The sequence below is a fragment of the Cupressus sempervirens genome, chromosome 11 (assembly GCF_028749045.1).
Source record: "Cupressus sempervirens isolate cs-2001-9-10 chromosome 11, ASM2874904v1, whole genome shotgun sequence".
NCBI classification, from domain to species: Eukaryota; Viridiplantae; Streptophyta; class Pinopsida; order Cupressales; family Cupressaceae; genus Cupressus; species Cupressus sempervirens.
Window position 1 is genome coordinate 602,433,831 of NC_143128.1, and position 21,817 is coordinate 602,455,647.

The 21,817-nt window shown below is 35.4% G+C and overlaps 1 protein-coding gene across 1 annotated transcript in view; it reads right to left on the minus strand.

Annotated features, from left to right (window-relative positions):
* The window catches only part of LOC149531119 (uncharacterized), a 255,267-nt gene that overhangs the window by 208,649 nt on the left and 24,801 nt on the right, over window positions 1-21,817 (minus strand). Inside the window, exons 2-5 of the mRNA XM_089808559.1 lie at window positions 4,865-5,009; window positions 4,517-4,635; window positions 4,187-4,247; window positions 3,842-3,951 (exon numbers count right to left, since the gene is read on the minus strand). Of these exons, the coding sequence (XP_089664685.1) occupies window positions 3,842-3,951; window positions 4,187-4,247; window positions 4,517-4,635; window positions 4,865-5,009 (435 nt within the window). The remainder of the gene's footprint in view (window positions 1-3,841; window positions 3,952-4,186; window positions 4,248-4,516; window positions 4,636-4,864; window positions 5,010-21,817) is intronic.

Below are 21,817 nucleotides of genomic sequence, written 5' to 3' on the forward strand. Positions count from 1 at the left end.
CGGTCTTTACCACTGGCAAATAGAGGACTACGAACTATTCCAGAGCTACAATATACTAACAATTGAGGAAGGTCCGAGGGGAGATGAATTTCCAAAGGAGTTCACTGAGGTAAATGAGGGGGATGCACCGTTGGATGCTACATCCGCCCATGCATTCAGTGGGGGGGAGACAATCAAGTATAATGAAACTACACTACAAGCAATGAATTTGGGGGATGAAGCAGCACCGAAGAACATTTTGGTGGGAGATAATTGGGATCTGGTACTCAAAGCGGCAACATTCAAGATATTCCTGGAATACAAAGATGTATTTGCATGGACATACAAGGACCTGAAGGGTGTACCGCCAGAGTTGTGTGTGCACCACATTCCACTGATCGAAGGAGCAGTACCGATACGAAAGCGACCCTACAGGATGAACAAGAACTACGCAGCACAGGGCACAGAGGAAATCAACAGGATGTTGAAGGCCGAAATTATTTTCAAGGTGCAGACAAGTGAATGGGTGTCACCTATAGTAATCTCATTCAAGAAAGACACCACCTAGATCTGAATATGCGTGGATTTTTTATGCCTTAATGCAATCACGATCAAGGATCCCTTCCCGATTCCATTTATGGACAACATCCTGGAGGAGGTCGACAGACATGAAATTTACTCCTTTATGGATAGGTTCTCCAGATACAATCAAATTTCTATAGCGGAGGAGGACATATTGAAGACAACGTTTGTCGTTGAAGATGGGGTCTATGCATACAACCGGATGCCATTCGGCTTGTGCAACACGCCGGCCACCTTCCAGTGAATTATATTGCACATCTTTGATAAGATGAACATGGGAAACTTCAAAGCATTCCTCAACGATTGGTCGGTATTTAGCGCGGAGGACAAACACCTGGCAGCACTCGGTGAATGTATGGAGAGATGTCGCAAGGCGCGGTTAGCGTTGAACCCCAAGAAGTGCAAATTCATGGTTCCACAGGGAAGATTGCTTAGACACATCTTCTGTAAGGAAGGATTGAAGACTGACCCAGACAAAGTGAGAGTCATCCTGGAAATGCAGCCATCTACTAATGTGACGGAGGTAAAGTCTTTCCTCGGACATATAGGCTATTACAGAAGATTTCTCAAAAACTTTGCCAAGGTGTCATACTTGCTAGACAGGTTAACCTGCAAAGGAGAATCATTCAGATGGGACAAAGAGCAAGATGAGGCATTTGAAGGGCTGAAAGTACGACTGGCTACGGCACCCATCTTGGCATATCCAGACTGGAATAAGGAGTTTCATGTGCATGTTGATGCCTCAAATTATGCAATTGGAGCAACCCTAGCGCAAATAGGTAGCCATGGGTTAGATCACCCGATATATTCTGCCAGCCGATTGTTATCAAAAGTGGAGCAGAATTACAGCATGACCAAATAGGAAGCATTGGGAATGGTCTACGCCGTGCAAAAATTTCGTCATTACTTGCTGGCCACACCCTTTGTCTTCTATGTGGATCATCAGGCCCTGTTATACATGACCAATAAACCTGTCATTCAAGGAAGGATCAGCAGATGGCTACTTCTGTTGCAGGAGTTTACCTTCAAAATCATTGTCCGGCCGGGGAAAAAACACGTTAGCGCCAACCACCTCTCGTGGATCAAAACAGGGGAACCGGGAGAGGGTGTGAATGACGACTTTCCTGATGCATAGCTGTTCCAAATTGCAGTATTCCCGGAATGGTACAAGAGTATTGGAGAGTACCAGTCAACAGGACAATTCCCCAATGGCATGCCACCAAATGAAAGGCGCAAGTTGATAATCAGGAGCCGTACCTTCCAGTTGATCAATAGATTGCTCTACAAAATGGGGTCGGATCATATTCTTCGACGGTGTGTGTTAGAAGAAGAAATACTGCGGGTGTTAAAAGAAGCACATGAGAGTCCCGCAAGAGGACACATGGGACCTGACACCATTGCGCGAAAGATATTGCTCGCAGGACTACGGTGGCCGACAATGTACAACGATGTGCGGGAATGGGTCGTCGGGTGTAACACTTGCCAACAGGCCGGGAAGCCGCTGAAGAGAGACTTCATGCCACTGAACCCCTCCCACGCGCAGGAACTCTTTGAGCGGTGGGGATTGGATTTCATTGGACCCCTGAAGGTCAGCAAGGCTAGGCGGTGCCGGTACATCATTGTCGCAACAGAGTACCTATTTTGCCAATATAGGTACCATATGAACCCTAACTACGTCTAAGATAAGTTTCATGATTTTTTCATTGTTCTCAATCCATTGAGTTTTCTCCAGGTCATTCTCAGGTTGTGTCTTTTATTCTTTCACAAATGAATCTAACTTATTCTCTTTTAGTATCATCATAATTCTTAACTTCCATGATATGAAGTTGTTTGCACCTTCAAAACTATCCTCAAATCCAATCACATTTGACATTATGAAGAATGAGATGTGACTGCAATATCAAGAGAGTGTAATCTGATTTCTCAAATTTATTCAGATGTTCCACGGCTCTACAATCGTGTAAATGCAGAATAAATTTCTATCAGATTTAGTGTAATGGATATATTTTATGTTTCACAATTGAATGATTACTAATTTCTAATTTTTTATATGCAGATTTATATCAGAAATATGGATCTTGATCTTATATCAAATGTCAATGTAATGCAAGTTCAATATTTATAAATACTGAATATTTCCAAGTCTGAGAACTCTCGATCTGTTCTAAATGAACATTTATGAATTTTGATGTTTGTCTAGGAAGATCATTTCAAGTATATATATTATTCGGAATGGACATGTCCTCTAATATGCATCTGTTCATTGCAAAGGAGAGACGCGATAATTAATCGGGATTAGCTAAGACTTCAATCTTAACCAAATTATATGTGCATGTGTGTGTGTGTGGCCACCAAACATGGAGAGATTAATCAGACTTAATCTCATTCAAAATGATCTGCAATCAATAAAGATGGAACATGAAATACTCATAGTTAATCTGTACAAACAGATTTGACAATATATTTGGACTTCCAATTATGATCTGGTATGTGCATGATGAACAGTTTTTCTATCTATGTATATATATGTATATATGTGTGTCAGTATACACGGAATATACTGATATATATGTATGCATATGAATGTCATTCATGTATCTGACATAGCTATCATACTTTAACACATACCCATGAAATGAGTGAGTGCATCAAGCATTCCATATTAGTGTGCGTATAGTATTTCTCTTTGATTGCCATGCTATTTAGTAAGTGACATAATTTGAAACTGAATGCTTACAAACATTTCTAGTACTACATGCCTTTTACTTGCTAGCAACATAATAACAACAAATTTCTATAATGATAATAGTCTAGCCTTTGACATACACTATGTTCCTTGTCACTTTTGGCACTTCATTGGGATATTGTACACATTCACCTTTCCTTTACACCAAATGTGGTCATCCACAAGCATTGTGATGTACTACATTTATTTATTTAGGTCTCTAGTCATACTTCTTCCAGCAATGCAGAGCAATTATGTATCAGTGAACTAAACTTTCAATTTATAATTTGATCATGGAAATGTGAGATATGCCTAATGAGATTCTTAGTCTACTCATAATAATATATAAATCAGTTCTTTAATCACTTATTTGCAAGTATGATAAAAGAAATTTTAGAAAATGCCAAATATTTGCAGATGTTAACAAAAATTTATTTCAAATCATTATTAAGTATAGCTAGACATTCTGGATAAGCATTATCCTTCTAGCTAAATCATAAATGTTGAAGAGTTAAATTATCAATTTGAGATGTCTATATTTTATATAGAACATACCTCGCGTGGATAGTTAGATAGAATAAGGTCGCTCATCCAGACAATGGTGTTAGTTCGAGCTGTGTTCCAGTGCCATTCATTTGGGGGGATATAGTATATTAGCTTAGATCCTGAAAAAAATAATCCAGTTTTAGCCTAGGTTTCGAGGTTATTTATAACTCTATTTGTCACTTTGTAATGAGGAATATAAAGAGTTAAACTCTACTTAAGAACAACAAATATTGCAGACTAAAAAATGGTTCCATCACCATTACAATTCAGAGATCACTCCTCTAAAAATATTCACAGTCAATATGACAATGGAAATGACAAATTCAATATAGAAAAAGAAACCCAATAACTCACCAAAATGTTGCTTGACATATTTCCCAAATGGTATATTTATCGCTGGATAATCCATTAAGACCTGCACATTTACAATTTAGTTGTTCGAATCCAAATAAAATATAAAGAAACATCAATGTTACAAACACCAAAGTAGGAATGCATTACTAAAATAACTATTAGAAGAAGTATATTATTTATCAGGTCAAGAAATATATGCATCTCTGTGGAAATAAAGGTTGCTAGAGCTCTAGAAAGAACAAAATCGTCAAGAATTCTCTCAAATTCACTAAATTATCTAACAATCAATGAGAAATAAAGACAGGTTTAAAGAAGTGTGAAGTACATTACCACAATATCAGGTGGATTTTTTCGAAGGAAGCTCCAAACCGCAGTCTGTAGATAAAGTGAAGGGAAAACTAATGGTAATGCTTCTATAAATCCAATGCAGCTTAACCCACTATTATCTCCTGCATGAATATCATAAGGTGCAAGAACAAACAAAAAAGATAATTGTTACGTTTTTTAGACTGCATCAACTTCACTGGTTTATAGAAAAAAAAATTAACTTCTATCTAAGAATTCTAAATGAATACTACTTCTAGCAATTGATGTTATGATCCATTTTCAATTTTCCAGTCTGAAGAACATAGGAATCTAAAAAACATAAATATTGAGCAACAAGAATAGGCCACCAACCAATCAAAACAGCTCCTGCTGCTTTCATTCTATGACCACCAAGAGCATAAACTTCAACTCTATTGTGATCCAATTTTGATTGCTTTAGGAAATGTGAGGTTAGACTTGCCCCATGTATATCTCCCATAACATCACCAGTACTAATCTACACCATAAATTGCACTCAAACATTAAATTATCTCATTTTAATTGCAAACACAAGAATGTGAATTTGTACACAATATATATATATATATATATATATATATATATAGAGAGAGAGAGAGAGAGAGAGAATCGTTTTCTTGATGCAATAGAAAAAAAAGACCTATGTATCTCTAAAATCGTAGCAGCCATTCAAAAATGATTGAAAAAAGATTGATTTTGGGATTTTCTTTAAACAGTTCACTAAATTTGTATACTTGGATTAAAATGTTTCTTGACAGTGCCACTTTGGCATGCATCATTGATAGCACAACTCTTGGACTTATGGCTTTAACATGCACACTGTTGTATCTTGTGTTGTTTAGCGTTTTGTCACCACAAAATGTAGGTAACAGTGTAAAACTTTTTCAACTTAGTTTCGTTTTTCTCTAATTTTAGTTCATTATTTAATTGGTCAGTATTGATCAATCAATCAAGTTCAATTTTCTTAATGGATACTTTTACTGAAGGCTTTCATCAAGTCTTTTTAGTTTTTCTGTTTGTTAAGTCTATGTTTAATTTTTGAAGACTTTACTGTCTTTTTCTTTGTTTTTGAGTGTGGGTTTGTTAGCTTTTGGTCTTTTGGTTTTGCTCAAATCATTGCTTTCAGTTTTCCCTTCAGTTCGATCTATTGTAGGGCTTAATCGGAGTTGGCAATCAAAAGATATGATCATTTTAGTGCCCAAAAGGTGGACTCTCTAGGTGCAACTGCACAATTTAAAATATCATGTTATATTTTAAACTTGGCATTCACTTTTGGAAAATATAACATAAATTGACTTTATGTTATGTTTTTAAGTTACTTTATCACTTAAATGACTATAGTGCACTTTATGTTATATTTTCATGTTGAGTTATTTTTTAATTTTTCACTTAAGTTACTGTATTAACTATATAGTTTGATTTAATTTTTGAGTTTTAATTCAAAACATCTCAATAAATATTACTTTTTGAATGATATTTGCACATTACATATTAAACTATATAGTGTCAATATTATTTATGACCCAATTAAGTAATGTTTCTTCAAAAATCAATTATACATGTGTTTAATTGGTCATTTAAGTTGTGCAAACATGTCTTTTGACCCATTTGCGTGTAAAATATGCAAAGGCTTCTAGAGAATGTGTTTTTGAACTAAATGCATCCAAATGTCTTTAACTTAAAATGTGCAATGAGCCTTTATAGAGTGAGCAATGCATATTCAAGTTCTTAAAATGTGCAAACTAGAGTGTGTTTTGCACTAAATGATTTATTAACTTCACATTTTTAAACTATGCAATGCTTCACTAAGAGTGCGTTTTGCACCTTGAGAGCATATTGCATGTTTTAAAATGTGTAATGGCACTCTTAGAATCCATTTTACATGGAGAAATCAATTGCATGTTTTTAAAATGTGCAATAGCACTCCAAGAGTGTGTTTTTTACCAGAAGACATTTTAAAATATGCAATCTCTCTTCAAGAATGTGTTTGGCATAAAAAAGGCAAAGACATTTATTTTAAAACATGTAATGCCTCTTCAAGAATGTGTTTGGACTTCCAATCCATGCATTTGCATCTTGAGTCCACGTTTTTGCTTCCAAGAGCAAAAATGTCCATGCATGTGCCCTTGAAGAACACGTTTTTGCCAAGATTGTTCAGATTTGTTCCTCCCATGGCATGAAATCACTTCCATAAGGGGCGTTTTGGCATTTCCATGCTTTTTCACGCTTAAACCGTTGAATCTCCTTGCAAAAACATTGTTTCTCATAGCATTTTGGATCCATGTTTTGGTAAAAAAATCCAAATTTGGAGGTTTTTAGATCACAATTTGGGCAAAATGAGAGGAATTTTGGCATTTCTATGCGTAATCTTGCTATTGAAAAACACATTTTATGCCCTCCATTTGCAAAAACATTTCATTTTGGGGCAAATTCGAAACATGTTTTTGTTGAAAAACGTCCCAGGAACTTGTATTTTGCAAAAACGTTGGTGTTATGAGGGATTGTAGGGCACATTTTTGGCATTCTTATCTAAAAATGCCTCATTGAGTGCTCATTAATCATTCATCATTGCAAGTTTGAAAGAGTATGATTCGAATTTTGGTGGAGAATTGGTCTTCAAATCTATAAGTTCTCCACATTTGGCTCCTTAATCTTCAAGTGGACATTTTCAATCTTGCTCATTAATTTGTGCTTATCTTGTTATTCTATTGCATATTTTAGCTTGATGTTGTACACTTGTCCATAAATATGCCATGAAAAGTGCATTTTGCCTTTAAATATGATAAAAACTCTCATTTCATGCTTTTGGATTTTCCCAAAACTCCAAATTTGAATTTGTAGTTTCAAGTAACTTGCCTTTTGGCATGTTTGAGTCTAAAACCAAAGGTACGTGTTTCTTTTGTGCTTGATTTTGTTGTTTGTTTGCTTGCTTTCTCGTTTTTCTTCATTTGGAAAAAATTTTAAGTTCTTTACCAAGAACTTGAGCCCGTTTCACTTCACTCCACCCTCCACCTCTTCATGCAAGTGCATCATTTCATTCCATATCTGTCATTAAATGCCATGGCACGTTGCATTTCATTCTTCACATGCGATTATATGTAATCTTACCCTCCATCCGTATTTACATGTTATCTCATTCTTCATTCCCACTTACACACATTTCCATCCTCCGAACCCAATCGCATGTCACATTTACATTTAAATCACTTTACATGTAATTGTATCTTGAGAACCTGTTTTTGACTAAAGGTCACTCTTTTAAAAAGTCAAAAATCATCATTTGCACACATTCCCGTGTGTCCAACATTCACTCCTCAATCCTTTACATGAGGACTCATCCTTTACACATGTTTCCATCCTCCCAAGTTGTATATCAACCTTGCATATGTGTGTCATATCCTTTCAAGATCATTACACTAGATCTTTGAAGTATTTAATCCATGCTCCAAACCTTTGTTGCTGATCAAGAATCAACGTTTTTATGGAATCAATACCCTCTGATAATGTGTTCACATTTTGGGATTTTCATGTTGCAGCACAAAAAATGTAATGTCTCCATTTTCTACCAGCATCAAATTTTCATGGATTAGCCTATTAATGTGATCCTCGTAGGCTAATTATTATGGATAGAGGGTCTTCTGAGGTAGTGGTTTGACTTGGGAGGGTCTTATCTTCTCCACAATTCAATAAGCTATAGGTTGGTCTTTGTTTGGCTTAGATTGGACTTTATTTGAGTTTAGTTTTGTGTACTTACTATTTGTAGTAAGTTGGTGTTGATCGAGATGGACCCTTTCTATTTTTGGAAAGTTCATTTGGTCACATGGAGAAATAATAGGTATGACTCCTATTTTAGATGGCATATTAAAATGATGAGTATTTTGGGAGTTTTTATATTCTTAGTGGCCAAAATTATTATTAAGTAATTAAATGGCTTATTATAAAGTTATAATTTCACTTTATAATTTCACTTAAGTTGAAGATTGAGTTATCAGTGGAAAGTGTCATTTATTAATTAGTTCAGTCAAGTCAAGTGAGAGAATCTAATGGACGCTTTTAATTAATGTTGTGTGGTGAAGCTTCTTGAGTGAAGTTACATTCTGGCAACAAAAGGAAATCTGGAGGTTATAAATACAAGCCCATTTGTTGAGAAAAGCACGCTTGCATATTTATTTACTTTTATTGCCTTTCTGGCTTTTTCTGAGGTTTTGAATTTTGATATCCTTGCTGAGGTATAAGGGTTTTGATGCTGAAAAGTGGTTTTTAATTCACAGTTGAGGTATTGTGAATTAGTTTCTGAGAATTGTTTTAAATCACTAATGAAGTATAGTGATTTAATTATATTTTGGGATATTGGTTGAATCTTCTCTACTGTATTCTCTGTGGCTAGGAGCGATTGTTGGTTGGAATAATTCAATGTCTTCTCTTACTGTATTGACTGTGGCTGAGAGGGCAATTCTATCTTGGAGAGTTTGGTAATTTATATCTCTAATTTCTGGTAATTTTTTATTTGGATTTCTCAAGGCTAGACATTTGTGGTTTTACTGGTGATAAAGTTGTTATGTGATTGCAAGCGAAAATTGTCTAAAGCATACTAAGTTAATGAATAAATTCAGAATTTGATGTGAGCCATTTGTTTTTTCAGATTTAAATGTGCAAATTCACATGGCAGATTTATATACTAGTGATTGATATTTATTTCAGCAATTCATAAAGCTAAAGTTGTAATGTCCCCAATTTTGGCAGGTCTACTCAATTGATGGAATTAGCTCATCATAGCGACCCTCGTGAGCTGACAGGGTGTTTTGGGGGTCTCAGTTGTGGATTTACTATTTTTAGTAAGTTTATTTTCGGCACTTGCTATTTTTTGCAATGTAGTAGGTGGCTTCAGCAATTGCTCGTCACCTACAATTAATAAAGTCATAAATTGCATGAGCTCTTATTTATTTATTAATCATTAAGTTGCATTATTATAATAATGTTTATATTATTATAACAATGACTTTAAAACATATTTCTTAAAAAGCAAGTTGGAAAATTTCTAATGTTGAGTTCTTTTGGGAAACTTCCACAATTTCTGAAGTGGAGTTTTAAGGAAACTTTGGCCAACCTTATTAATGAAAGCTCATTTCATTGGGAAAGGCATGCTTGAAAATATAGGGCAGCATTTGGAGTTTCAGCAAGCCTACAATAAACTTTCAATGGCCTATGAATGACTTTGGAGGGCCTGTGATTAATTTCATGAGGCCTGCATTTACTTGTTAGGCTTGCGTTTGAGATTTTGAGGCCTGCATTTGCTTCCTTAAGTCCTATCACATCTTGGGGCCTGTGATTTCATTTTGGGGTCTACATTTAGTCTTTGCACGTGTTCAGATGTGTAAGGGCTTGTCAATTCAAGCAGAGTAGTGTTTACTTTTGGAAGGAACAACAGCAGCCTATAATTCAATAGTGGAGATGAAATTGCATCTCCATATTTTTTGTTATTTAATAAATTAGTTTGTTGTATATCGTTTGAAGCAAAGTTGTTAATGAATAAACTTAGTAGTTTGGTGTGAATCATTTGTCATTCCAGAGTTAATTATTTTGCAATATTCATAGGGCAGAATTGGATATCAGTATTTGGCATCAATCTATGCACAATTCTAGAATCAAATTAATTTGAATATTGTGGGCACTTAATTTCATTCTCTAGTTTGGTGTTCGAAATTCAAAATATCATATTTGCAGTGATAATAATGAAGCCTATTAAATGTGAAGAAAAATGGTGTTTGTCTAATCTATAACCAAATAGGCTATTACAAAGATTAACTGAATTTGTGAAAAATTGTTGCATTTTCCTGATACCGTGTTTTGAAATTTTAAATACCATATATTCAGTGATAATTGGGTTGTCTACCAAGTGTTTGTCTGTTGAAATTTCAAATGTTTGAATAAGTGGTATTGCTAAAAGCATAACCGAACAACGTTATTACAAGAAATGCCCTCATCCACAAAGTCTAAAAGAAAGATGAAGTACCAATTCGATAAAGAGTTAGCTCATGCAACTGCATCTCAAGTTTCGTCACCTCTTGATAATGTTTCTGACACAGAAATTGGGCATGTTGACACAGCTAATTTCTTACAAAGGGTTGAATCTCCTTCAACTCATGAAATGAAGTGCATCAAGAAGAGTAATATTCATTTGGTATCTACTTTCCCTATGATTGCCTTGGAACCGGAATTCGTTTCGGGTTGTGCACAAAATTTCAGTGCAAAAACCAAGACAATAAAGAATACAGAAGGAAAGGTCATCATTAGCCTTGATCCAGAGGTTATTGAACAAATCTTTAGAGTTCCTAAAAATGCAGAGTGTGTGGACTTGTCTAAGGATATTTCTTCAAAGTTGTGGAATGAAAAGAGGGTGGATAATCAGAAATATGTAAGTGCATATTGGTTAAAGGTCAGAAGAAGCAATTTTTCAAGATGGCCTAAAACCATTCACAGGTCAAACTTCAATTCAGAATGCAAAGACTTGATAACTCTTCTCAGCAATATATGCGGTCTCAAAGATTCCAGTGACTTTGAGCCTTGGATGTATAAATTCACTCTCCAGGTCTTTGATAATGAAGAACCTATCTTCTTGGGAGAACTTATTAGTATTGCTATTTGTGAGCAATTTCTTAATGTAGGAACCTCAGAGCCATTCTACATGAATTCCTACCCAATTTACATAGTTGAATCCGTGGGATCTTTCTCAAGTCTCTCCACCAAAGGGGATTGGTTACAAGTTCCTATTTGGGACTACTATGATCAAATCACCTTGTCACGTAGCAAATATCATTACACGAGTCCAAGATGCATTTTTTTTGATATTTCCGCTATTTATTTGACAAACAGCTAGTAATCAAGCGAATGTCAAATGAAGCTTGGAACAAGGCTAACCAATTTGGTGCTATCTTACTACAGTTTCTAACTTTCACTTATTTGAGAGTTGGTTATTTCAAAGGAGAGCCATATACTCTGCCAAGATATGCTACAGATAAGATCATGCTGATGGAATTAGCCAGACAACTCATGGAGGTATAGTCTTATCTGAATTCTCTACATAGGCTAGGTTTTAATATCACTACTGCCAAACCCTTGGTAATTGGTCAGTGTATGATCAATTCAGTTTACAAAGAAAAGAATATGGAGGCAAAACTTCAGTTTATCGCATTAAAAGGTTCAAAGCTAGGTTTGATTTTGATTATCAAGGGATGCATTCAATGATTAAGAGAGCATTCACCCATGTCCATCGCATAGAGGACATATGGATTAACCTACGCATAGAGCTAGATATCATGAGAATGGATTACTGCAAGCTCACCCTACAGCAAATCATTGGTCTTAACATGCTTGAAATTCCATCTAATTTTCAGATTGAGCATGTTGGTAATATTCTTGATCTAGAATACCATCGTGTTGGTTTTGATAAGAAATGTATGTTTCCTATATAGTGGCAGCAGAAAGAAGGTATATCCATTTTCAATAGATTTCAGTCCATCCTGGTGAATACAAACAAATGATTGAAGATCAAAGGTCTCAAGAGAGTGAATCCCAAACTTGGGTTAGATTGTGGAAGTTTTGGACTGCCTAGAAGGAAATCTCAGCTGGAAATTTGAAGCAAAAATGGTGCATCTTCTTCAGCTGCAACACAATCTCTCAAGTTCAAGTTACAAGGTGGAAAGGGGTCTTAGTCATCTCATGAACCCTCACAAACACCTGCGCAAGCTCAAGAGTCTGATGAGGAAGGAGCTAAAGAGGAAATTGCATCTGAAGAAGAATCTGATGAAGAGGAAGGAGAGGTTATGATCATAACTCCTCCACGACCAGTAAATCAGCAAGGTCCATCCATTCAAGAAACACCTTTTCTTGGTGTTATAGATGATGATGTGGATTTATTCTCCACTGTTTTCACATCTATTATTCAGGCCTCAGAGGTGAATATATTAGAGCTTCCTATCTTCTCAACAGCTCCTATTCTCACAGCTCAGCAATGCGAGAACTTTGGGAATATGTTTGAAGATTTTCCAACATTAACTGAAGGTCAAGTTTCCCAACTTGATACTTCAATAGCTGGTTTTGAAGCATTCATGACAAAGTCTTCTCAACAGGCACCTCTTGGTACAACAGTACAAATCAAACCCTACGCAATCACTACAGAAATACAATCAGGATCAATGTCGATGGTTGTTTCTACTCTTGAATCAACAAATAAGGGTTTTAGTTTCCTGCTTGGTTGGGCAAAATTACTATAAAGAGAAGGAAGGTTGTGCTACCCCTAGATAATCTTCCTATTAAGAAAACCAAGTCTAAATCTTTGAAAGATAAGATTGTTTCAAGGATCATACTTGATTCTGATAAAACTAAGTTTGTGGAGGTTGCTAAACCACTAGTGGACAAACTAGTTGAAGAACTTAACTGTTTGGATTACAAGTTCACCAAAATTGAACTTAGTGAGGAATCACAATTGATTTGTCTACAAGATGCTCATGATGCACTTGCTAATGTATCGAAGAGTAAACATGAGTTGTGAGAGAAAAAAAACCAACTCAAGCAAGAAGTTGCTCTCCTAAATGAGGTTATTCAATAGTAGTCTTCGCAACATACAGTTATTACATCTTGGACACCTCAAGAGAAGCGGATCATCGAAGGAGCAAAAACTTGGTTTGGAGAAATTGTCTCTAAAGGAGTTCAAGCCATCACAAATGCGATCAGAATTCTTGAACGTATCAAAGAGATTGAAGAAATGTTGCACGACTTGATTGCATCTTTAAGTTAGGAAGCTAATACACTAAAAGAAATTTTGAGTGATTGGGATGAGATTGCCAAATCTGATTTGGATGCCATGGTCATATGTGGTATTGTTTTGTCTTGTGAAATGTTCTACAAATGTCATGAACTCATGGGTTATAAAGAAGAAACACTAAGAAAACTTGTAACAAGGTTGCAGTCAATCTTAGCAGATTGTCAAGCAATAGAATCCGGGATCATGTGTAGCATGGGACAAATGGAATGTCAAGTTCTTGATGAGCATGATAATTTGGTCGCAACTGCAGAATAGACTTCAAAATATACAGTCAGAGTTAATGCTCATTTAAATTTTGAAGATTTTGGTTCTCATACAATGAATAAGTTTGCTTTGTACAAATCCTTAGCAAAGCACTTATAGGATTCTCTTGTGGCAAATTGCAAAGTTGTGAAATCAGCATATGCCGATGGTGTGAAAATAGAAGCTATATCAAAGACGATGGAGATTTTAGATTTTCCTACAGTGCGTGATGTTATTATCAAGTTCAAGGCACTTTAAAAAAATCCTTAGGATTGTTTCTTTGCTTTTCCATCTTCTTTCCTCTCTATTTCATGTTTGTAGATTGAAGAGGATGTATGACATGAAAATATGTAATTACATGTAATACGATTTACATGTCCTTATGACGTGTAATCCAATAATTTCTCTTGTTAATAAGACTGGGTCGAAGTTGGTTGAGTTGCCCCCACTTTTTCCTCCATCTTTTTCTCAACTCCTTTACCTATATAAAGGAGTGCCCCCTCATTGTAAAATCATCTTTATTTCTTATGCAAAAGAGCTCTAGAGAAATTGTGCGAGCATATCTTTGATTGTGTAGTGTTATTTTGAAAGAAAAGTGAATACAAAGAAACAATTGAAGTTGAACTTTGATTGAGTGCAATTGTTACTTGTGCAAGTTGGAAGCTTTGACTATGATTTGCATTTGTTATCTTTGATTCATGTGTTTTTGCATTCTTGATAATTGAGTATAAACAGTTAGGAAGCAATCGGCCAAAGCTTTGACTGAGAGCGGTTGTGGAGAAACATAGACTAGGAGCTTTGACTGTAGCTTGTATCTCTTTCTTAATTCACAAAATAGTTTGAATTCTTTACTTCTGGAAGTCTTTGTGCCCCAATAGTAAAGGTTATTCCTATAGCGTAGATTAAGACTGGACTTAGAGCCAAACTGGTACGCTTTCAGCTAGCCTTTGAGTTAGTGTTAGTTTATCAATACTACAGTTTACAACTCTAGATAGGAGTGTAGTTCAAGGTTTCATCTTGCCCATTACTCGTTTTGCGGGTAAGTGGATTTTTTTCTAAAAGTTAAGACGAAAGAATATTGATAAGACCCTTTCAAATATCTCAACTCCTTACTTACCTTGAGTTGATTCAAGGAACGTTGAGAAGAGGAACCCTTCCCTTTAAGGTTGGAGAGATTGTGTCTCACACACTGTGGCGGGTCTACCTATTTTGCAACTGAATTTTACCCAAAACTATCGGTTGCAAAATATCCACCTAGCATCTTAAACTTGCATCCACAAAATCAGTTCTTATCTTGCATGGGGTTCACATCCTTCTCATTGTAGCCCTAATCCTTTAGGGTTATACTTTCCAGTTTCAATAACAATAATAAAGTATTTAATGGATGAGAGCCTCCTTTATAAATAATAATCCAAGCTTGTGAACAAAATTAATATTGTCTGGTGATGGCCCAACAAAATCCTTTCTAAATGCTTATGTGGAAAATAATGCCATATGTAGACACAAAGCTTAAGAACTAACACAACTTGCAATTAAGTTCTGGGAGCAATAAAAAATTTACAAATATTTTATTAGTTCTGGTAGCTCTCAAGAATTAGAACATGACAAGGGGGATAAAATGTGAAACTGAAAATTGCATTGAGGCCCTTAAGCAGAAAGTGTTCATGTGGCACTTACAAGATATTGTGATAGACTGAATTAGCATAAGTAGTCAAAAATTAGAAGGTGGAGTTCAGTCATTAAATGAAACCATGAAAAAAAAAAAAAACTTTCTCAAGGAACTGGAGAAGAAAGTATTTGGAAATTCATGACTGTAGGATAACAAACTGGCTGGTATTGTTTACAGACTCCCCGCAGACGCATGTTGTGAGGATGAACTATCCCATTCTTAGAACCTGATTTCCATGATGCCATATTGCAATTCATTAAAGAAGATGATAATGTTTATGCTAATGTTGTTTACTCTGTCAATGAATTTGAAACCTGATAATACCATGTATAATTTTTCTTACATTAGCTCCATGTTGAATCATGAAAGTTAAGCATGATCTCACTAGTTCTTCAAAGACCAGACTAGCGGTTTGTTGATCAAGCTTTTTGACTAGAAAAGCTTAAGGCCAGGTTATCTTACGAATTGAGGTATAGACGAGATCACCTATATCATATTAGGGACCTAAGGGTGTTCATAAACATTTCATGAAAATCTCTTATAGACTGTAAAAGATCCAAGATGAGGGTTAATAATTTTTTTCCAGAATGGTACAGACCCTGAACAGAAAAGCCTTTCTGCAATAAATAGTTTTTGAAGTCAATCAATTCATGGTTATTTTGTTGCTATAAGGTTCATATTTTAGTCTTTTTTTCTTCAGCATCATTGCTAACATATTTCCTTACTGTCAATCGTCTTTATGTCTTCTACAGGTGACTATGGTGTCAAAGACTCAAATATTTTGTGCAAAAAGTTATGCAATGGTGATATTGAATTAACTCATATGAGAAACACAAAGAGACCCACGTTCAAATCCTTGCAACATGACATTACTAGGCCTAAAGAATGGATACCCTCAAAGCTTGTGGACGAGGGATTGTATGGATAAGGATTTCTGAGACATTGTCTAAGGAAACCAAACAGAACCTTAAAATCAGCAAATCAAAAAGCATAAACCAAGAAATTGATATCATTATAGAAGCAGCTAATGCTCAGTCAGAATATACAACATTGATATGAGAAAACTGCTATATAGGATGCCTCTCATAAAACTAAATAAATTGCATTTTGTTGAATGAATTAAGAAGAATGTGCTTCACCAATAAAGGAGCTAACTCAAGATTCACTGAAAAAATCAAGTCATTGAACATCTCAAAGATCAAGATGTCATCTAAGTTGCCAATTCAAGTTCTGGTTCTTAGGTAAGTGGGTATGGCAGGTTTTTTTCCTTGGGTATGTTCAAAAATAAAAGTTACAAGTATAAAAAGAAGAGCGATACTAATAAATCCATAATAGCTGATAATATTAGAAATAAAATACCTCACATATCATACTTGATAATTTGCAAAAAATGAAAATACTCAAGCCTGAAATTTTTATTACACAATGAAAATTACAATTACAATTTGACATTTAATATTCATATTTTTTTATCAAAAGCATCACTTTATACATAGAGAGATTTGATGAGAATTTAAAAGTAATGCATATTTTATTTTATGTGCATGCACATATTTTGGTATATTTGCTTGGGTCCTATTGATGCGTGTTGTATGGCCTAACAACAATAGAACAAAATATTGAGATATATTATCCTCTCTTGATCAAAATCATGTGTATGATAAGATTGTTGAAGATCATACAATTGATTCCAAGGTTCCTCTTATGTCAATTATTGACTAAGGATAGCTCAATGGTTAATGTGATATGTTGTTTATCACGAGGGGTCTTACGTTTATGTTGCTCAAGTTGACTTCTGATGATATTGGATGTGCGAGATTTCAAAAGCTATTGCAATCAAGTACTTTTTTGGTTTTCACGAATATGCAGAAAGCAAAGAAAATAGGGTTTAGGGATTCTATTCTACTCCTAAGAATTTGAATGATAAACACTTCTAAAATGAAGTCTGCTAGACTTTACTTTTCCAAATTCAACAAAGGTCAATTATCAGGGGATGTGCAAAATATTTTAATATCTCGATGAATACCATCATAAAAAACAATATGCATCCAAGATCGAAGTAAAGTCTCCACATAAGAAGCTCAGGTCTAACCTTACATTGTGTTTGAGAATCACTTAAAGAACAAAAGGTATGAGAGAATTGAATTCACGACAATATTATTATTATTCAAATTCATCTAAGTACTTGAAAGCAAATCTAAAGTAAATGAGGAAACATAGAGAACATGCAAGCACTAAGACAGATCAAGAGATCTTCAAACTTCAATGAAAACTTTATTATTTTAGTAGCTCATAGCAACAATCTCCAAATTTTGTCCTTTACAAATGAGACATGCGGCCTTTACACAAGTCCCTAATTACAATGAGTGGCCCAGATTGTGCCACCTTAGCCCTAATTAGGCTTAGCGCAAGATGAGATAATCTAAAACTGATTCACAAGACCACTTGGACAAATTAGAAAGAAGACTACCTTCTTAGTGGGTAATAAATGCCCACCATGCATGTCCATTCAGCAAGGGAGTGGGCTGACATCAATACCCACTATGCATTAAATACTCCTTTGAATTCATGGAATTCAGTCAACATGGTCTCCAACCCATCTACACTAACACTTGGCATTGATTCCCACTTGAATTTTAGGATTGTCATCTCTCGCTCAAGTTTTTTCAAACTGCCCTCTAATCTAGTATTGAGTCTTGGGTTGTGTGCATGACATTTGAAAAAATGGAAAAGATCTCAAAGTCGTTCTTCATAAAGAAATTTAAACAAAAGAACTCCAGTTTACTTCTTAGGTTGTCCACAATTTTTTCATCCTCAGCTAATCTCAACGATAGCGATGTTGCAACTATTAAGGTTGTAGCTTTTGTTGGATTGATTTTTACATGAGATACCTTGTTGATAGTAAATCATCTTTAAAATAAATATCTTAAATATATAATAAATATTATATATGTAATATAATATATTATATATAATATATTATCTATTATACATTATATATTATTATATAATAATATATTACATATATGGTTAACATATTAATATTACATATATGCTTAAGATGAGTTACATATATGGTTATTTATATTACTATTATATTAATGTTAACTAGTGATGTTTAACCGCAGAGACATGTCTCCTCCTCTCATATTTATAAGCCTTCATTTGCATTTGGAACTCAATCAATACAATGGCAATTGTCATTACATTTGCAGTGATCCTAGAAATTAACAGCAATTATTGACAACCTTCATCAAATGAGTGGACTCCAAATTGAAATGTTTAAAGATTTCCTTTTCCATGATATTGTGCTATGCCAATGGGCAAAGTCATACACTTCTCCTCTAACCACTCCACCATCAGCTAAGATCTGTCAGGGAGCCTCTACTAAAACTTGTAGGTGTGAGATTACTTCATCCCGATATATATGTTCATCATCCCATGACTAATATAACAACTCTATTCTAAAGAGAATAGCCAATTCCCCTTCGTGAATTTGCACAAAAAGTCTTCAACAAATTTGTATGCCTCTCTTTAGATGTCTTCTACCTAAGCTTCTATATTTTGACAAATTTGGCTAATTCTTTCAGTACCCTATATTGACTCAGCCAGAAGAACTATAGGAGGAACAAAGGATTGCTTTTATTCCCTCACTAGATGAGATAAACTCTTTAGGTATTTACAATAATCTTTCTTCTCACTTTTTACCTTCTAGTTTCCTCATCTTTTACTCCATCACTTCTGCAGAATCCTCAATTTCTTCACTATCCTTCTCCCAAGAGACATGTCCCAAATGCAACTTTGTCACTTTATATTTATGTACAGTAATTTGATCCTTTGTTTTATCAATCACAAACATTGCAAGTTGTAAAGTCCTGGATCCAAAATCCCCTCTAATGACCTTTGCAAAGTTCTTGGCTTTGTTATTCTCCTTTGTCGTGTTGACTAGGTTCAGAATTTCCTACAGCTCAAATGTCATGCTGATTTCTTTCTCCTTATTTTTTTGCATCCTTTGCCTTAACCAATCTAGAATGGTAGCATGTTGATCATAGATTGACAACTTCTCTTGCCTTTGTACTACCCTTCCATTGATCTCTTCCTCGACAACGAGACTTTTTATCATCGTCTCAAGAACCTCTACTTCTATAGTAGGAAATTTTTCCTCTATGGCAAGAACTTTTGTCCCCATTTCTTGTTCTAAAATGGCCCCAGTGCTTTCGACAGCAACATCTTGTTCCCTATCTCTTCCTTGGGAAGACATGATAAGCATTGATGATTTCTATAATGTCCCCCTTTTCTGGGACATTATAATTATGTGCGGTGGCTTGCTTCGCCTAAGTTTCAGGGGCGGAAAGGTTCTTTGCACGTTTCAGTTCAAGGTTTGGCCTAGGCATTTCTAGTTTCAGACCCATCGGAGTAGTTAGCAAGTTGTCCGGATACTTACTATTTTTAGTAAGTAAACAGAGCGCAGTATTTTTCGGTACCTCAGTGTTGGTTTGGTAGCATCTCGCCGAGAGCTTTCCAATGAGCTATTGCATGTGATTATCTGAGTTCATTTGGTCAGCTATTTTAATTCCTGGTGATTATATGGTTTCCTGACTAAGTGATTATTAAAGTCATTTAATTTGTCACTTTATTTTAAAAAGTCACTATGTTCACTTAAGATAAAGGACGAAAAAGCTGCTTTATCCCACATTGCTTAAAAGAGCGTGTATCACTTTGGGAAAAGTTATAACGGGACAACAAGCTCCACACGTGAAGATATGAAGATTATAATATTCACGCAAATATTAATCTGGGAACTGGAAACAATTGTTGGTTTCTTCTTCTAGGACGCAAACCCTTGGAGAAGCGTTTGAAGGTTGGACACAAACCTAGCCTTCTTACAGGTTTCATTTATATTTCCAATCTGACTGTCATTTTTTGTTTATAAGATTGGATTACTTGAGTTGTTGCACATTATTGTATTGCTGATGTATAATACAGTAGCGCATTTTGAGTTATTTGAGTTAACTCCTAGTTTTAATATGTACTTCTAATTATTGGAGAAATAAAACAAGTTTTTCTAAGTTTCTTTGAATGCAAATCTGCGGGTTACAAATTGTTTTAAGTTATGAAATTTATATCAAGTGTCAGTTTATTGTTTGGTTTTAAATTTGCAAGTCTATATCTCAATTTTTAGTAAAATATCTGGAAAGCGATATTACAGTGGTATCAGAGCCAAGAATCCTGCCATCCTGTGGAAATACACAAGAAATTTATGAGATCAAACATTCTAAGGTTCTAGTTGCTTTGATGTGACAGGTCTGAGGCTTTGAGGACGAAGACCCTCAAGTCTGAAACAGTAAAGAGCTGGACATTACCCCATGCTTCTTTTTAGAGTTACAGTTGTATGCTTTTGGGCAAAAAATCGGCAAATAGCAAGCTTTCCAGTTCAGGCATGAAGTAAGTTTCATTGTTTTTGCAATCTGGAGTTTTTGAACACAATCTTATTCCCTTCAGGAAGTTGAGTTTATATGATAGTAGGAATATTGCCATTGGTTTGAGAAGCAATAGCTGGGTTCTTTCCAATCTACGTCTCTGTGAACTTAACCAGCAAAGTGTCTGGAAGACACCGACTAGCATGAGCTTTAGTGTTGGTCGTATTTAAGCATTGCTGGTCTTTGAACTTTGATAGACGAATAGCATTTCCTAGTAGACGTCACATTATTAGAGGGGAGAAGGTTACAGGAAGTCGGAATAGTATTTCTGGCAATGTTGACAGGTGTTGGATATTCTCGTGCAGTTACCCAACAGCAAGCTAAATCTCACCATGGCAGCAAACCTTCACGGGCATGGTCACAGTCAGTTGGAGAACTAAAAAATTGGGCGGAATAATAAAAAGTACATCTGAAAAGAGTAACTGGCATTTGTATTCTTCATGGACGTCATTTTGGAAAATCCCTTTGCTCTAGACGTCTACAGATCAAACTGGTAAGTTGGACGCATCCAGATTTCCTATACGCAGCCAGATATCATTGAGTGGAGGCATTGATATTTCTTGGCGAGTGGAGATAGTCGTCAGGTTTTAGAGGTGATTAATGTGGGCTTGAAAACGTCAATAAAATACTGCACTTGGGCGTTCTGTGAATAAGTGTAGGTTGGTCGTGAGGGATTTGTGATAAACGTAGGTTATGCCAAGACGCAATCACTGCCATTCCAATAGGTAGTTTGAATGTGGTTTTCAGTCACCTTTTGATACATTCGTGGCCAGGCACTGGTTCACAACAGGATATCAACAAAGAGAAGACAAGGTTGGGTTTGTTGCAGGTTTAGTTCCATTTAAACAGTGGTCAAGTATGAGTCAGAAGTGAGCTGGAAGAGTGCTTCATTGGGCGTCTCCAATATTAAACGTGCTCCTCTAGCATTCTGAATCTGACATCTCTTACCTTATATACTGGAAAGGTAGAACCAAATCAAGAGTTTAAAGTTTTGATATGTGAAGGTGCAAATGTTCTGCTAACAAAGTTCGTGGAGGATGCATTTAAGGAGGACTATGGAAAGATTGTTA